The sequence below is a fragment of the Myodes glareolus genome, chromosome 1, assembly GCF_982192425.1.
Source record: "Myodes glareolus chromosome 1, mMyoGla1.1, whole genome shotgun sequence".
NCBI lineage: Eukaryota > Metazoa > Chordata > Mammalia > Rodentia > Cricetidae > Myodes > Myodes glareolus.
In genome coordinates this window covers 132,740,821-132,758,636 of record NC_142026.1, presented here as the reverse complement: position 1 = coordinate 132,758,636, position 17,816 = coordinate 132,740,821, and the positions used below count along the sequence as shown (strand labels likewise).

At 47.0% G+C, this 17,816-nt stretch overlaps 1 protein-coding gene across 5 annotated transcripts in view; it reads right to left on the bottom strand.

Moving 5' to 3' along the window:
* Arid1b (AT-rich interaction domain 1B) overlaps positions 1–15,931 on the bottom strand; it is a 366,765-nt gene extending 350,834 nt beyond the window's left edge. For 4 of the 5 annotated variants that reach the window (XM_085687808.2, XM_085687811.2, XM_085687816.2 and 1 more), the window contains exon 1: positions 13,665–15,494. In XM_085687808.2, the coding sequence (XP_085543934.2) occupies positions 13,665–15,479 (1,815 nt within the window). In that variant the 5' untranslated portion in view covers positions 15,480–15,494. Of the gene's footprint in view, positions 1–13,664; positions 15,495–15,808 lie in introns of those variants that run through there. The other variant, XM_085687826.2, reaches the window with a different exon arrangement.
* Positions 15,932–17,816: the final 1,885 nt, after the last annotated feature.

Sequence of the window (17,816 nt, the reverse complement as noted above, 5' to 3'; positions counted from 1 at the left end):
CTAAGTCCTTCCGGAAACCTACATTTTTGAGAGGTCAAGAACAAAAAGTAGCATATTTCTTCAGAGTTTTATCAATCACTCCTGAGTGTGACATAACTGTCCTCGGCAGAGCACATTTTTAAAAACCATGCAAGACTTGGCTGCTGACTCACTACCACTGTGACATTCTCTCTGTGCCCGGCTGGCCACTCTCCCTCTGTTCTATGCACCCTTTTCTCCCGGAAGGGCCATTCTGCACGTAGCCACTCTGACCTTAATTAAACAGCCGCCTAGCTACTTCAGCCCTCACAGAATCGCCTCCTTTTTCCTGGGACACTCGCCGCCGTCACCCCACCTCCATCAATCTCATTTTGGAGGTGTGCTTCTGTTCCTAACCCATGAGCTCAGTGACCGGGGGGCCACATCTCTGAAAGTGGATGTTGTCACAATCATTTCTCCCAATTTTTAAAATTAATTCTCCTCATCAGGTCAAAGGAAAAGGTCTTTCTGCTCCTTAGTCTGGCCTGCTCATCACACACCCCAGAGAGGAGGGATCTCTCTGGACCTGCTGAGAGAGGCAGGTACCTACGCCCAAGCTCTGACCCATGTTGTAAACCAGAATGCTCACAGGAAGAGTTCAGCCTGAAAGCCACACAAAAGCACTTATAAATGTCAGACTGCCCAGCTCACCCTCCTGCCAAGAACCCACTAGAGAGCCTCTTCAGACCGATTAATCTCACAAAGAGAAGTTTTCCTTCTGAATGCTCTACCAAGCCAACCTGATCAAGTACCTCGACCGCCACCCATGCAGAGCTCTAAGTCTGCATGCACACACTAGAAAGACAGAGAAAAACACCCTTTCAAACTACTTTCATCTAATAAAAGCCCATGGCTCATTAATTGCATTAATCAATATAAAACTCTCAAGTGAGTCACGCCATACCAGTCCACTTCAGGCAGGCACTGCACATCTCTTCCATGTCCGAGCATCTTTGAAAGGTTTGTCTGAGGGAAATGTAAGACCGGTAATGGTCCACAGAAGGAAAGTATTTTGTTTAAAAATATTTTTTTTTGTTTTCAAACACTTATAGGAAAGAGACGATAATTCAACAATTATCTTGAAGCCCAGACAGGGAGGGCACATGTCTGTGATCCTAATACTCAGGAAACAATGGAAAGCTTGTGAGTTTTAGGCAAGCCTGGAATGCAATGTGAGATTCTGTTTCATATAAGTAAATAATAAACAAACAAACGAAAAAGGGGGGGAGAAAAAAGAAAGAAAAGGGAAGAGAAGAAAATGCCTTCCCTTGGAAAGGCTATTTGACACTAATTAAAAATGCCCACAATGTTAAGGGTCTTTTCTAAGGAACACTGCTGACACGTCTGTGTGTGTTAGCACTTTGGCCAGTGCCCACACCGCAGGACCTGGTGGAGAGTCCTGCGTGCTGGCACACGCTGCCTCCCTGGGTTATCTGTCCCTGCTCCATGTGGGTCCAATTTCCTTGCATTCTCTTTGCCCAGGTCAGGGAAGAATAGCTGTCAAATTCCCGGTGGAATAAAGAAAACGGCTTTCCTCCTGAGGCAGCAGTTTCAATTCACAGAGCACATGGCTAATCTACATATGTGAAGGTCACGGCACTTCAGAGTGGGGTTAGGAATGGAGGCTCACGGAAGGGGCCTTTCTTAAACATCTTGGCAGGATGCCCAACAAGTGAGATTGTTGAGAAGCAATCGTCAGCTTCTGGCAGCAGCCAGGGAAAAATATTTTGATCACGTGGTGCTGTGCACACTACCTAACGTGTTTCACGTGAAACTCTGGGAGGGCCTAGAAATCATTGCACACTGGAAATGACTCCAGCTCCCAGCGTCGTCAGCTCGGCCATTGGAGTGCGCTCTCCTCCTCACCAAATCCTTCCGTGGATTTACTAGCCACACAGAGGATAAAAGTCAGCACACCGATGGCCAGCTGACTCGAACATCTTTGTAACTATTCTTCAATAAAACATCGAATACTTACAAGGGCAAATATCAGACTAAAAAGTCATATTCCTGTAAGTTGTCCAAGCATAGCCACCCTAGGAACATTCCTCCTCTGTTGCGCTCCTTTCTTCTCTCCCCTCTTCAGGAGTCATAAGGCCTAGGGGAAATCACAGGAACTTCCAAAGACAACACACACTCCCTGCAGAATGAGCGTCAACACTGGTGTCTGAAGGGCTAACAGTCAATCATTACAGTCTTCCTCACGCTGTGGCCACCAGGTGAAAGGACAGAAGCCCAGGGGCTGTGGACAAGCCTCCTGCACTGGGCAATTCCCCTTCTGTCTATTTTCTACATCAACTAACAAGTTGGGGACCTGGCACCAAGGGGCAAGGGCAGCTTTCACTGCTAGCAAACTCCTAGCCTGCATGACTATAATTTCAACCTACTTAATTGATAGTGAAAATTAATTAGAGACTAAAGGATCCAATGTGGAAGCTGTCTACGTAGCAGCATCTTCCCTCAGCTCAGAAGTTAGGCGGTTATGAGGTCGGTTACACAATCTCTGTTTCTAAGGGAGCAGCATAAGGAACATAGGAATACCCCAACAAACTATTTCATTTAACTAATTGCCAGTATTTATCTTCTCTGTAATCTAAGGGCAGCGGTCTATGGTAAGCAATGAACATAAAGTTTAACGATTTACAAATATTCTCTGCATACCTATCTGCCTTGGTACTAACATAAGGCTTGAAACCTATGAACCACACTTCACAACTATTCACTAACTTAAGAAAGAAACACCAGGAAAAGAGTCTGAGGTGATTTAGATTAGAACTAAGCTTCAAATATTAACTTATTTGTTCTGAAAGGAAAAAACTGATAGACTGTTAAATTAACTACAAGAATAAAAGAACAAAGTCATTTAAAATCTTTATTGATGAGAAACCACTATCTTGTCACTCTATTAAAATGTCCCTTTCACTGCCAAAGGCACCTAATCAAGTCCACACAGGAAGTCCCACAGGATTGTTTCCCATTCCTTGGAAGGGAACTACAGAGCACAGAGACATAAGGCACTTGCCTGAGGTCACACAGACAATAAACAGCCTTCTGTTGCTTACCACTTCCGGCTCTCACCCTTGTCTCTCCTTCCATCTCCAGTGCCATTCAGTTAATGGGCAGGACCTTCTTGCTTGTCCACACTCTCAGTCTGGCCTATATGAAGCACAGCCCTAACAAAACTATTCCCACAGGATTCCTTTACCCTGCGCGGAGCAGACCCCTTAATCAAGAGGAGTGGCTGGGGGCTCTCATCTCACCCCACAGTTTCAAGCACAGAGCAGCCTGCATTGTGGCTATGGCGACACCTCCTAAAGGCCAGGCACAAGACTGCCCAGTGAGGCAAAGTTACATGACCTGATATTAGACCCTTCCTGCAAGAACACTCTGGACCTTTTCTGTTTGTTTTTGAGGCAGGGCCTTACTTTGTAACTAAGGCTGTCCTGCAACTCACTAGGTACCTCAGGCTGGCCTTGGACACCTAGCAGCTCTCCTCCCCGCTGCTGGGCGTCCGCCTCACTGCACAGTCATTTCTTCTGGGAGAACTCATGACACAATGACACTCAAGACAAAATCCACACTAGACTCCCTTTCCTGCCAACATCATCACACCCGAGAACGACGTCCAAGTCCCTAAAAGAGTGAGCACTGACTACACAGGGTTCTTGCAACTGATCTGAAAGTGAGCGACACACATCAAGACAAGCTACCAAGCACCTTTCAAATGTTTCCAACAGGGCACTGCTTTCCATTACTGTTTCGGGGTGGCACAGAGGGTACCAGGTTGCACTATAGCATCCTCACACGGAATACTTAGTTCTCTGCTTGGTTCCCCTTCCCCGCTCCCATCTGGGGCTCCCCCAGTCAGTTTCCCCTAAGGAGGTACGGTTAGAGGGCTGTGATCTTTTGCACAAGATCTGAGCAGTATCACAGCCATTCACTGTGATTTCCATTCAGCAAACCCCCAGGAGTTTCTGATCATTCACCAGGGAGAATTATGGATCCTATGCTGTATTTACTCTTTGCATGAAAAGCACCAAACAGCGTTCGGCACTTGTTCATAACAGAATTTAATTTTGTCTACGACAGCTTTCTAAATCTCAGCATTAAAAACAAAAGGAATGGTGCTGGAGGGACGGCTCAGTGATTAAGAATGCATACTACTCTTCCAGAGAGACCTGAGTTCAGGTCCTGGCACTCACAACAGGCTGCTCACAACTGCCTGTAACCCCAGCTTGTGGGGATTCAATACCTTCTTCCAGCCTCCAGCACCTGCACTAACACACAATCACAAACAACAAATATGCATAATTTAAAAATAAAGAAAAAGTATTCAGAGAAAAACCATTAGCAGTCTCAGATTTGACATTGCGTATTTTGATTATTTAAGAACATCCCTAACCCCTATACATAACAAATTATAATTTTGTTAGGAAACAAATCTAAGTAATAGTTCCAGTGAAGTTGAAAACAATACAAAAGAAAGCAAGCTAACTCAGCTAGTGAAGAACAGAAGTCCAATTACCCAGAAACTCCAAAATGCCTCATTTATAATTTCTGAAATTTTGAAAATTAATAATCCTATAAAGAGAGTGACTTTTTCAGTTCGTATAAATAGACAGTGTTGGATCCTGACCAGAGGACTACCAGCAGCAATGACATGCTCACCGGGACCTCCCAGATGACCTGAAATCCCCATCAGTACACCCATGCAATGCACTTTGAGCATCAACATGGCTCTCAGCTTCCACTGAAGTCTGGGAGCTTAAGAGTAGAGACAGTGGTGGACAGCTACTTGGAGCCTACAAAGAAGCAAAGAACTCTGGAGCTGGGCAGGGCTAAACATCACCTGACTGACGGGTCAACCTTGCCCTTGACCATACTGAGAAGTGAGACAGAAGCAGGTCCAGGAAGAGAGTCAGGGAAAACATAAGGGTCCGGGATTAACAGAAGGACTTCAGTGAAAGCCTTCAGCAACATTCCAAATGGAAAATAAAATCCCTACAGAGGCCAGAGAGAATGAGTGCCCCAGCCCAACGATAAGCCAGGGTCTGCTGGACTCCCAGCCACGATCTCTCTCCACTAGGAGAGGCGCCTCGTGACGTCATTCTCTCACGAACCCTATCACAGGACTAAACACAATGAATGCACAAGTCCAGGGAGCTGTGCCTGATTCCTCAGAAAACTACTTGCTTGGCAAGATTTTCCACTTGGCATTTCCAAGGTTACCCGTAACTCATTGGGCAAAGTAAATTTATTATTTAAAATTACAAATGAATTGCAAAAAGAAAATGAAAGATACTACAATGGATTCTTAATTTGGTGGGTAACGTTTCAAAACTTAGATGTCAACTCCTAGATCAATTCTGGGATTCCCAGTAAGTCCTGACTGGGCTCTGAGACGCCATAGAGAAGGAAGCAGGAGCTGCGCTGAGAGTTCTGGTGCCACCTCACTCATCGTCGGGCCTGGCTTTCTACAAAGCTTCACTCCAGGCCTGGAGCGCTGGCTGCACTAAGGCTCTGCCAGCATCCATTGTCTCAACAGTTCTCAGAAGTACCCGCAAGCAAAGGAGATTCCCCAGGTCCGGCAGACTGCCTCTCTTTTTCCAAGAGTCTATGTGATGCAGAAAACTGAGAAAAAGAAAAAGGACCATTCTATATAATGATTCGATTTTCCGGTTTTGGTTATTACTCTAACGAAGCAACGTTTTGCACAGGCACAAAGTCAGTAGTTGACTGGGAGAAACGAGGGTCGCTAAATAATATCAGCTGTATCGCCTCCACCTGCAATTGTCTGTATTTCCAAAATCCCACCCTCTTCCCCATATCAGGCCATGACTTTGAGGAGCCACACAGCTGCCATTCACACTGTTGAAATGTGCCAATTCTAAGGCCACAGTGCCAAATACTCGCCATGCAGGTATGGCAGGGCAAGCCCTGGCAGCACTGGAATCAGTTGACAGGGAGCAGCAGGGGCCGCAGCCCCACAAACTGCCTACGTCTACACAGCACTGACTAAAAAGTGGGCACTCAGTAAATAATCACCTGCTAGCCGGCTGTTTGTGGCAGACACATACCACATAGCATACATGAACACTAAATGTTCACGTATAAAATAATTATTGATTCTTTCCAGCACAGGATCTCAGATAAATTCATTTCCTCTCTAGGATCTGGTACCTTCTGTCCATCATTGAAGAGCTGACTGCATAGCAACATCAACCGTGTTAAAAAATTATCCTAATGTCCACCCTCTCTCCCTCCCCCCACTCTGTTCACATTAAAAAGCTAACAAACATAATCAAAACATATTGTATGATAAAAGAAAAGCTTTAATAAAAACGAAAAGAAAAAAGAAAAGAAAGGATCTAACAAGTTTCTCTTATGGAGCACTCTTTACATTTTAGTTAAAAGATCAATTGCTCTAAGTTTTTAATTTAGCATTTTTTACATCTATTAGTTCCTTTTGCATGAACTTCTGTATTTACAGAGGACTCAACACTAACAACAGGGGAGCTGTGTCTGCTCAGTCTGCCCTGCAATCGTGAAGACTTGAGTTTAATGTTCATCAACAACAAAAAGTCAAAAAAGCAGGCTGGGGAGGGAACTCAGTTGGTAAAATGCTCACCTATCAAGTAGGAAGCTCGGCATTGCATACATATACCACATAAGATTACAAATATTAACACATGCCTGTAACCCCAGCCCTTGGAAGAAGTTTAAGGTCATCCAGAGTACATAAGACCCTCTCCAAAGAGAAGAGGGGAGGGGAGGGGAGGGGAGGGGAGGGGAGGGAAGGGAAGGGAAGGGAAGGGAAGCTGGTTGCTGAGGCACAAGGGAAGGCAGAGAGGCAAGAGGTGGCCTGGGGCTCGCTGGGCCAGCCAGTCTATCAGATTTAGTAATTTCCAAGTTCAGTGAGAGACTCTATCCCAAAAGATAATTAATTCTAAAAAGAAAGATACTCAATGCCAACCTCTGGCCTACACACAAAGTCCAAGCCCATGGCATAGAGACAGACAGACAGACACCAGCAGCAGCTACAGCACCTAAGACGCAAAGAGCAAAGAGAATACAGTATCTGTCACCTCGCCTGACATTCACTCTGGTGTCTGGGGTTGAGGGCAGTGCTGCCCAAACATTTAAAACAGGAAAAAAAAAAAAATTCAGTGTAAATCATTTCCCTTAACACTACAAATATAAAACAAATGTGCTTTAAAAGAAGCTAAAAGTGCAAAAGTAAGAAAAAAGCAAAAAGAGACGTGATCACGACAGTTTATTTCCACGTCCAATCATACAGAGTCCCAGGTTTCTCGCCACAAAGTTCTCCGGCTCTTTCAACCTGAGAAGGGCGATTATGACGCCATCCCCAGCAATGACACAATCACAACCTCCAGAAAGACCAAATCCACCAAGTCCCAAAGTCACAACAGAAATTAACAAATTAATTAAATTAAAAGGAAAACATCCTTGGTACCCCAGTGGAACCTGAGGAAGGCTTTACTAAAGGACTATAAAGTGGCAGAGCCAATGGTCCCTTAAAAACAAGCAAGCAAACAAAGTGGTGTAATACACCACACAGTCACAGCCAGCAAGGCCAAAGTTTGACACAAAGAACGGAAACAGCAGCACCTCTGTGCTGTTTACGATGTGAAAAGTCTCAGAGATGCCAGCACAGGAATGAGATGTGCCCAGTGCCACCTGACTCTGCCTACAAGCCGCTAAACAGTAAACCCTATGCTACGGATGTTCCATCAATATATGAAGACATATATCTAAACACTTTTTTTGGCAATCTATTCCAAAAAATAAAAAGTATGATACTGACATCCGTCCAGGATTTTCTAGATTTCATCAAATACGGCTCCCTTTCCAGAATGGTTGAATACAGAATAACTAAAAAGTTATTCCTCAAGGCCCAGAACACCTAGAAGAGCACCCTACAAGGGTTGGCCAGCAGAGACTGCACCTCACGCAGTCACTCCCAAAGGACAGTCCTGCTTAACACATCCTTCCAGACCCTGCTGCCGTCTCCCTGACTTTAAAAATGGAAATGATTGTCTCCCGTGGATGCACAGTCTGTCCTGGAAGTAAACATGATGTAAGAAACAAAATAAAGTCAGCATTAATTCCTCTGTCAAACAGTAGCCTTCTAACGCACTTGGCATCGATCCATGCAGAACTGAGTTTGGAAAAAACCCACTGGATTCAACTTATATTTAAGTCACTTTTAAGGAGCAGTCTGCTTAAAAGCATTCCCACTGAGCAGAGTTCTTGGTCAGCATACACAAAGTCCTGGGTTCAATCTCAAGAATGCAGAAAATCAACTGTGGTAGTGGCCCACACCAGTAATCCCAGCACAGGAGTGAAGGCATCAGAAGTTTAAGATCAGCCTCTGCTATCCGCCAAGTTCCAGGCTAGCCTGAGGTACACAAAACTGTCTTAAAAACAAAACAAAAAATACAAACAAAAAAACAAAAAAAAAACAAACAAATACCTTCAAAAGCAAAATACATTTGAAGAAAACTTCCTGGGGACACACCTACTACACTTCAGTAAATTCACTCAGTGTGATACTACAGTAAGTGTGTATCTATTATTATATTATCCAATTATATCGAATAGTATATTTAGTCAAATGTAAACCCAGGGTAAACTGAGTACAGTTCTAGAGACACTCAGGTAATCACTAAATGGTACCTGCATCTGTTTCTAGTTGTTGAATTCCTAAGAGAAAAAGGCCACCACAGTACATCAAGGTTTCAGACCAGAATTCATTCAATCACCTAATTAAACCAAAAAGGGTCAAGAGTCTTATGCAAACAGTCTCCAAACTGGGCCTGGCTACACTGTGTAACATCCACATCTGTGATGCATAGACACCTTCTTGGTGGATGTACAGCCCTGCCCAGTGCTCCTCCCCCACACCACAGGGAACAAGGGAATGGGTCGTGGAATTCCTCACCCTCAAGCATGCATACACAACTTCAAGCATGCATACATAGCAAGTGTGCACACATAGTAATTGTGCATACACAGCATTCGCACATACACAGTAACCATGCATACACAATAAGCTTGTATGTGCAGCAAGCCTGTATACAAAGCAAGCATGCATGCACAGATCCAAGAATGCATACACAGCAAGTGTGCACAAACAGCAAGCATGCAGCATGAATTCCACAGAGAATTGCAAAAGCAAAAGCCTCCACTGAAAAGAACGCTCCTCTGAAAAGGCACACACAGCCCCAAATAGTCCAGCTCCCAAACTGCCTAAGAATTGGGTATGGCCCCTTAAGTAAAAATAGCACTGCTTTAGTGCCATAAAAATTTCATAACATCCATTTTGAAAATGTAAATACTGCAAAAAAATTAATGGGATTCTTATTAATATTCATTTTCAGCTTCCCATAAATCTGTTGTTTTAAGTAACACACGACTATTTTATTAAACATAAATATCAACCTCAAATTTACAAAGCTACATACAGCCAAAAATGAAAGTGGAATGAGCCAGAGAATACGGCTCGGAGCATGGGGCTCCAGGACCTGGGCAGCGACAGCTGGACACAGCAATGGCAAAAAAAAAAAAAGGCCCGGCAAGAGGCCAGCTCCCGAAAACCTTGCAACCCAAGGGCATCTGCACTGCTCCCAAAACAAGCTGGGAAATTTCACAGACTCTGGAAATTTTAAGTCAACCCTCCCAGGAAAGGACAGGGTTAAATACAGGAAGGGATCACCTTCCGGATCTGCCGAGGGTGACGTGAAGTTGGTGTGTATCCTAGGGAAACGATGCTCCTGTTGTATCAGAAGACATCTTTGCACACACATCAGCCCAAATTATAAAGGAATACGGTCTATTAATGATACAGAACTAAAAACTAAACAACCCTACTACACCGGTTTTCTTTAAAAGATGACTGTGTCCAGGAAGATTAGCAAGTCTTCCTGTAGCTAGTCCCCTATTTTTCAAATTAGTTCTCAAAGTAGAATTAATGGTGTCCTCATAGGAGAGTGAAGATGTCATTCTCCTCAACTGCAGAGAAGAAACATGATATTCAGAGGTTTAACTCCATCAGTGAAAGTGTCCAAGCATGATCTGGATTGTGCCCAAACCCATGACACACTTCTCACACAACACGATATTGAGAAAAATGGAATGGTCAAAGCCTGAACAAAAAAATGTATTCTTAAATACAAACAAACAAAACCAAAAAGAAAAAAGAAGGTTGTTTCCAATTACAGAGCAAAGGTAAAAACATGTACCCAAGAATAAATCTGATTTACTATTAATTAAGTATAATTTTATACCAACTGCCTTGAAACTGATTACTATTATAAAAAATAAATCAAAAATAAGTAATATAAAAGTCAAGGCATCTAACAAAACTGATTTGAGCTATATTTTCATCTCATAAAACATAAAAATAAAAAACTACACTTTTTTTTTAATTTGGGAGGGTCTTGGGTTTGTTTCTTAAATAACAGGCCGTAAGTATGAACCACTGCTCCTAAATTCACTAACTAGATAACAGTCATCATTTCTAGGCAAATATATAAATTGAGGCCGTCAAGATGTCTTGATGAGATCTGAACTACCAGATCTCATGGAGGAGGGAAGGGATGAACCTTCATGAGACCTTACATGGTCCTTACAGTCACTCTGAGGAATAAGGAAGGATTCTGGGGCTTCTTGCCTTGTAAGACTAAACTAACTGTTTTTTTCTAATGGTAAATAGCAATTTTTATTATTTATAAAAGTTTATAATCTGTAAACTAAAGATAAAATATAATGCACAGAATTCAAGACAAATGTATACTTCCTAAAAGTTTATGTATGTGAGCAGTCCCTAAGACTCATTTTGAGACTGCTATTTAAATACTTATTGCAAAAGAAAAAGAAAAGGGAACAAACTAAATCATAAAACAGTTTGTTTCCATCTTGAAAAAAACCTTTCCCCACAACAGTAAGGTTTTATTCCTAGTGACAACAAAATAAATTGTCACCAAGCCATCTACCTAAAACCAAAAATGAAACTAAAAGTATTAAAAGCCAAAAAAGATTTATTTTTCAATTATTTAATATGACTGTACATTTTATGATCTATATTCTGGTATAATCTAATATTATGGACAAGTGGCTACCTAGCCCAGTTATCATAACAAATACTAAATAACACTGCTCTTCCAAAAGCAAAACCAAAGGAAAAGATAAAAGTGTAAAAAGAAACATTCTATATGTTATCGGCAAGGTACCTAAGAGAAATATGTGAATTGAGGTCATAAGTCTGTCCTTTTTTTCTCAGAGATAAAAAAAGCAATTCCCAAGGGCCACACTGAGGCCATAATGGGCACACTCTCATTCAAAGAAAACAAACAAACAAAAAAATATTTACAATGATTGGTACCATTAAGAAATAATACTCTAAAAGTAACACGAACCTACACCTGCCTCTCACTTCCTCCCTTTACGGTTTACAAAGATGAGAATTTTAATTATAATATGGGCTTATTTTTACCAGGCTTCTCTTTCACATTTACTGTGTGGATCAAAACCAAAAACTGAAATCACAAGTTCTTCATCAAGAACAGAGAAAATGTTTTATTGAAGTAGAACTCACTCCATGGACTATGTAGATTTGGAAGCAGCAGATATCGGGTACCAACCTAGGAGTCACTCAATTACTTGTTAAATTAAGGCCTTTACCTAACAAACCTATCCTCAGATGCACAACTATTATTAAAATACACCTTTCTAAAACAAATGAGCTAAATAAAAAGAACCATTGCTATTCTTTCCTAGCAGATTAAAAACCATCACAAAACTTCACAGCAGAAATACGTGCACAGAGGAAAATTACTTGGAAGAAACAGTACCGACTACAACTTGCCTATAATATGCTTGCTCTAATTCATAAGCAGTTCAAATAAATCTCACATTACTTACCTAACAAAACAATCAAAGGGAAGAAAACAACATGGGGGGGGGCACTTCCATGTGCTACAAACCAACTGAGGAGCAGGTTTCGCAGAAATATTCATTGTCTTTTTTAGTCAATTGTTCTCTACAAAAATTAGTTTCATTTCATGGATTTTAAAATATGCCAATTCTAAGTCCACTCCTCCACATGACCAGCTTTAAATGGTCACAATTACAAGAACACAGATCACAGAAAAGGCATGGCTTCATTCTGATGTTAAGCTAATTAAGAATCACCAAATATATAGCTTTCTTCTGAGTTTAGATAATTAAACATCAGCCAGAAATATTACTGCAATGGGAATACTGAAATCTTAACGTACTAAACTGTGCTGACAGAATTAAAATACATTCACATTTAAATCTGTAAAAAGCAGACTTTTATAAAAGCTCGACAAAGCCCAAACTGGAACGACCTGTACTTTAATTATTTCTAAATGCTCCTATCTTCAGTACGCAATTAAAGTCCACGATAAATGTGATGTTCATACTGTAAGATTGCCATCAAAGACCCGAGTTTTATAAATGCCCAATACTGGACAACAGCATGTTTCTCTGTATCCAATCCTCTTATTACTAACTCTGATTCATAACAATTTAAGCTCTAAATAGTATTCAACCTTCCATCTGCTTGGAACAGAGTTCAGTTATTATTTGTGGCAGGAATTTTTGTGACTGCACCGCTCCGCACTTCTATTTACATCAGCAGTGCTAAATGCCCAATGGTGAGAGGGGAGCCAATCAGATGGCAGATTAGATGTCAACTCAGAGGCAGCTGTCTGGAGACTATTACAGCCAGTTTACCTCCACAATTCAAATTCCAAACCTTGCAAAGGAGATCAAGTCAGTCTTTAGGCTCAGCCTACTAGCAAGAGACAGCCAGGGCGCAAGACACTTCCTAATATCGCTGTGGGACTCGGGCGACAGCAAAATCAAGAAAACCCACATAAATGCAATCCAGAAAGATCCATTTTCACTGGCCTACTACCTCACTAGGGTTGCCGAATAAAAAAGTAAAGTCTAAGCCATGATCAAAATAAGTTCCATCGATCCGGAATCTATTCCTTCAACATCGCCTCCCTGTTGAAGGTGACTCCTTCCAAGCAGCCCTAAGCCCCATAATGGATCTCCCCGGCTATTCTTAGGAACGAATCGATGTTATTTTACAATATTTCGCCTCCACGTCGTTGTAAATCTGGGTCTTATTCCTGCTGGTAAACATCCAAACTCCAACAGCCACGGCTGTCACAAAGCTAACCTCGATTATCCCTGCCTCTACCTCGCAGGGGAATGGGAACCCGACCGGGGCCCGAAGGAAAGAGAAAGTTGCTCTCTCTCCGCGCCCACTCGGGGCACACCGTGGGCGCCGGCGGAGCCAGGCCGGGCCGCGGATCCCGGCGCCCCGAGAGCCCTCCCGGCGGGCGCGGCCTCGAGGGGGACCGCGGTCCCGTCCCGGGCCTGGCGCGGGCACAGGCTCGCAAGCAGCAGCCGGGGAGGGCGCGGGCCGGCCCGGTTCCCCGACCCCGCCAGCTCCGGACTCGGCCGGGCGGCGCCGCGCCCCCGCCACCCCCGCCAGCCGCGGGGGAAAAGTACCCGGCGGAGAAAGAAAGTCAGGGCTCGCTCGCTCGCGAGGCCCGGGCGGAAGCAGGCCCGGCCGGCGCGGGGGTTACCTGGGATCTGCCCATGGTCGGTCCGGGGGTGCCGGGGCTCATCGCCGGGTGACTCCTTTGTTGCGCGGCCGCCCAGGCCGGGCTGGCAGCGGCGTACTGGGCGCCCAGGTCCTTGCCCAAGCCCATGCCCGCGGCCGCCTGCTGGCCACCCGCCGCCGCCCCCGCCGCCGCCGCCGCCGCCTGGGACTGGGGCTGCGACGGCGGCGGCGGCGGCGCGCTGGGGCTGCTGTAGTCGGGGTAGCTGCCGCCGTAGCTCCGCATCATGGGGCTGGGCGAGGTGAGCAGCTGGTTGAGGGTCGGCGTGGCCCCCGACGGGTGCTGGTTCTGGCCGGCGAAGCGCTGGAAGCCCCCCGCCGCTGCCGCCGCGCCGGCGGCCGCCTTGCTGAGGCTCGCGGCCCCGCCGCCCCCGGGGCCCATCATCATGCCGCCGCCCTGCTGCCGCGGGGAGCTCAGCACCCCGTACCCCGAGGACGAGCCCCCATAGCCGCCGCCGCCGCCTCCTGCTGCTGCCGCCGCCGCCGCCGCCGCCGCGGCCGCCGCCGCCACAGCTCCGGCTCCTGCTGCCGCTGCCGCTGCTCCTCCTGCTCCTCCTGCTCCTCCTGCTCCTCCTCCTCCTCCACCTCCTCCGCTGCCTCCTCCTCCTCCGCCGCCGCCGCCCGCGCCGGGCCGGCTGTAGCCCGGATAATGGTTGTACTGGCTGTTGGGGTACCCTTCGTGGGAGTTCTGCAGGGGGTCCATGCTGCTGGGGGCCCCGGCGGCGGCAGAGGCGGAGTGCATCATCCCCATCCCGGGGCTTTGTTGTCCGCCATGTTGATCAAAGCAAGGCCCAGCGCGGCCGCCGGGGCCGCCGCTAGCAGGGGCAGCGCTGCCATAGTAATTATTAAACTCCGAGACGGCCGCCGGGCCGCCACCGCCGCCCCCGGGCACGGCGACCGGCGCGGGTGGCTGCTGCGCGCCCAGGCCCGGGTGCTCATAGCGGCTGCCCACCGGCTCCCCCATCTTGGGCGGCGCGTCGTCCTCGTCGCCCGGCTTGCTCAGCAGAGGCTGGCCCTGCGGGTCGGCCTGACTGCCCGCGGCACTGTCCTTGGCGCCTCCATGTTGCGGGTGCTCCATGTCCGGGCCGGGCTGGGGCGCGCCGCCGCCCGCGCCGCCCAGGCTGTTGTTGGCAGTGGGATGATGCTGCTGCGGCGGCGGCTGTGGCGGCTGCTGCTGCTGTGGCTGCGGCGGCTGCTGGAACTGGTTTAGCTGCTGCTGTAGTGCGTGGTGGTGGTGGTGGTGGTGGTGGTGGTGGAGGTGGTGGGCATGGTGGTGATGGTGGTGGTGGGCATGGTGGTGGTGGTGCGGCTGATGGGGCGGTGCAGCGGGGGCCTCGCCAACGGCTTTCAGTTTGTGGTTGGGGAGCAGCCCGGTCTCCATGGCCGAGCCGGGGCCCGCCGAGGAGGAGGAGGAGGAGGAGGAAGAGGCCGCGACGGCGGCGGCGGAGGAGGAGGACAGCGCGGTGGCGCTTCCACCCTCCTTGAGAGGCGCCTCGGAGCCGCCGCTCTGCGCGCTGTTGGAGCCAGCGGCGGCCGCGGCGCTCGCGCTATGGGCCATGTTCAGGTCGTGACGGGGATGCAGGGGGTGGTGGTGCACATTATTCAGGCCGCCGTCGCCGCCCCCCACTATGGGGCCCGGAGCCGCCGCCACCGCGCCGCGCGCGCCCGCCTCCAGGTCCCGGGCCCCGGGCGCCGGCCGCGGCCCCGAAGGCGCCCGCCGCTCGCCGCTGCCCGCCCGCGCCCGCGCCGCCGCCGCCGCCGCTGCTGCCCGCGCGGCCATGATCGCCGCGGCGTGGCGCGGCCGGGCGGAGTGGGGGGAGACAATGTCCCCACTCGCAGTCGGCCGCCCCTCCTGCGCGCATCCACGCGGCCCGCGGGGAAGCGCGGCGCCCTCCCTCCCCTCCCCGCCTCCACCCCCCGCAGCCCCGGGCCGCCCGCCGGGGGCGCGCCTTTGCGCTCGGGGGCCCGCGCCCGCTCCGGCCTGGGCCGCCGGAAAGTTTTTTAGTTCCGCTAGCAATGAAACTTTTCTCTCTCTCTCTCCCTCACTCCCTCACTCTCGCTCTCTTTTTCCTCTCTAACCCGGATATGGGGGGGAAATGTACGACTTGCCTGAGCCTCTCGGGCCCAGCGCGGCGTGAGGGAGCCGGGCGAGCCGGAGCAACTATTATCCGCTTCTCTCCGAGGGCTGCTGCGCACTCGCAAAACGCGGACTGGACTCGGCCCCCGGCGCTCGCCCGCTGCCCCGCGCTCGCCCGCTCGGCCTGGCTCGCTAGACCCGGCCCGGGGGAGCGGGGGCCCAGGCTGCCGGCGCTCGCTCGCTCGCTGGCGGCCCGAAGCTGCTCTTTCCCCTCGTGCCTCCGGTCTCCTTGCCAACCCGCGTTCCTGTGTTTGTTTTCACGTCTAAAGGGAGCGCTACGAAGGTGGAAAACGAGTCTGACGAGCAGACAAAAGAGGGAGAAGGGGCTGGGAAGCAAAGTTGTCTTGTTGGGCCTCCCGAGGTGGTCTGGAGCCGGCGGGGAAGGGAAACGTTTAGCCAGGCCGGCCGAGCAAAAGCAGAGCAAAAGCATCGTCTCTCCCAGGACTTATGTAATTCTTCACAACCTTGGCCTCTCCGACTTGATTTCAGGCCATCATAATTCCCACAACTTCATCCAACTGAAAAATTAGGAAACACTAAGTGAAGGTTAAGCCGCAAAGGTTGCTGTGCCCTGTACACAGCAGGCACTCAATAATTGCTCATGATTCACTACTCCAATCCCCAAGGTGATGTTTATATAACTTATTTTTTAAGGCACCTTAAGTAGGTATGAAAACTCATAGTATTCCCCACGGAGTGTTTTTCTTATAATGCATTTGGGTGTCCTCTCAAACGTGGAGTGTTAGCTTCAGACAGCATTCAGGAGACGTTTAACTAACATATTGGTGCAAAAACAGCGACCGCTAAGGTTTATCTCATGTCTTCATAAATCCACACGACACCTTTCATCATGTTTCAGAGGTTAATGTGTGCAATTAACCCTCTTGATATGAGTTCATTTCTAAGTAATGGGAAGCAAAACCAAATAGATGTATTTAATAAACATAAAGTCAATAATAATGTAAACAGTCTAATCCCAAAGCAGAAATATGCAGTACTTTCCCCTTTTGTAAAAAGATATCTATTGTTTGGGCAGTATAATGTTTTTGAACATTATTATTATAATCACCTCTTGACTGTATCAGATACTTGGACTTCTTAACCCAAGCCATGGCTCAGTTGTGCTAGGGTGGACTGACTTGTGTTGAGAGAAAGCTTTTGAAACCAAAGCTTTCCAGAGGTCAGACTGAAGGAATACGTTAGATTTGGACACAGTGTTTTCCAAAATCATTCTTTAGCAGCTCATAAAAACTATTTTAGTTTATGTCAATTGCGGTGGTTGTTTGCTAAACCAAGTGTAAATATTTTACATGGCTAAATAGACAAGTAACTCTAGATGTCAAGTGGGGTGTCGCAGTGAATAAACGGCAGGGAGGAGAACCAGGGTCATTGCGGAGTGTAACAGCGATCCCGACGCTCTGGAAACAACTGGAAAACAGGGTCTATATCCTTGAATATGAGTGAGTAGCAGTCATAAGATAAATTTATGCCAAGTCATCAGTTTCTGCCAAGAAAACACTACATCTTTGTTTCTGTGCCTTTTGACATTTTCCCCCTGGATCTTCTCTTTATATATTTGAATGCATGCTAATTATAGGGTTGTACCACACAAGCTGAATTCAAAGTTTCTCGTATACAAATAGAATATATGTCTGTTTTGTGTATATGTCTATCGACATTCTAAAATCAATTACATATTTATGCTTTTAGACATTTACAGTCAAACTAAATATATACATATAATCATAAAAGTGCCCTTTTTTTCAAATGAGTAAAATATAGCAAAGTCAGTTCAGACAAGCCATATGTTGTGACTTATCCACAACCACGCTTAAAAGAGCAAATGAATCATCAAGTTCAGCTCTGGCCTGTTTCTTAGAAATAATTTTTTTATGTCAAAATCTTGAAACTAAAAAAAATAAAATAAAATTGATAGTTAATCATGTGAGTGAAATCTCATTGAATTCCAAGTCCACTCAA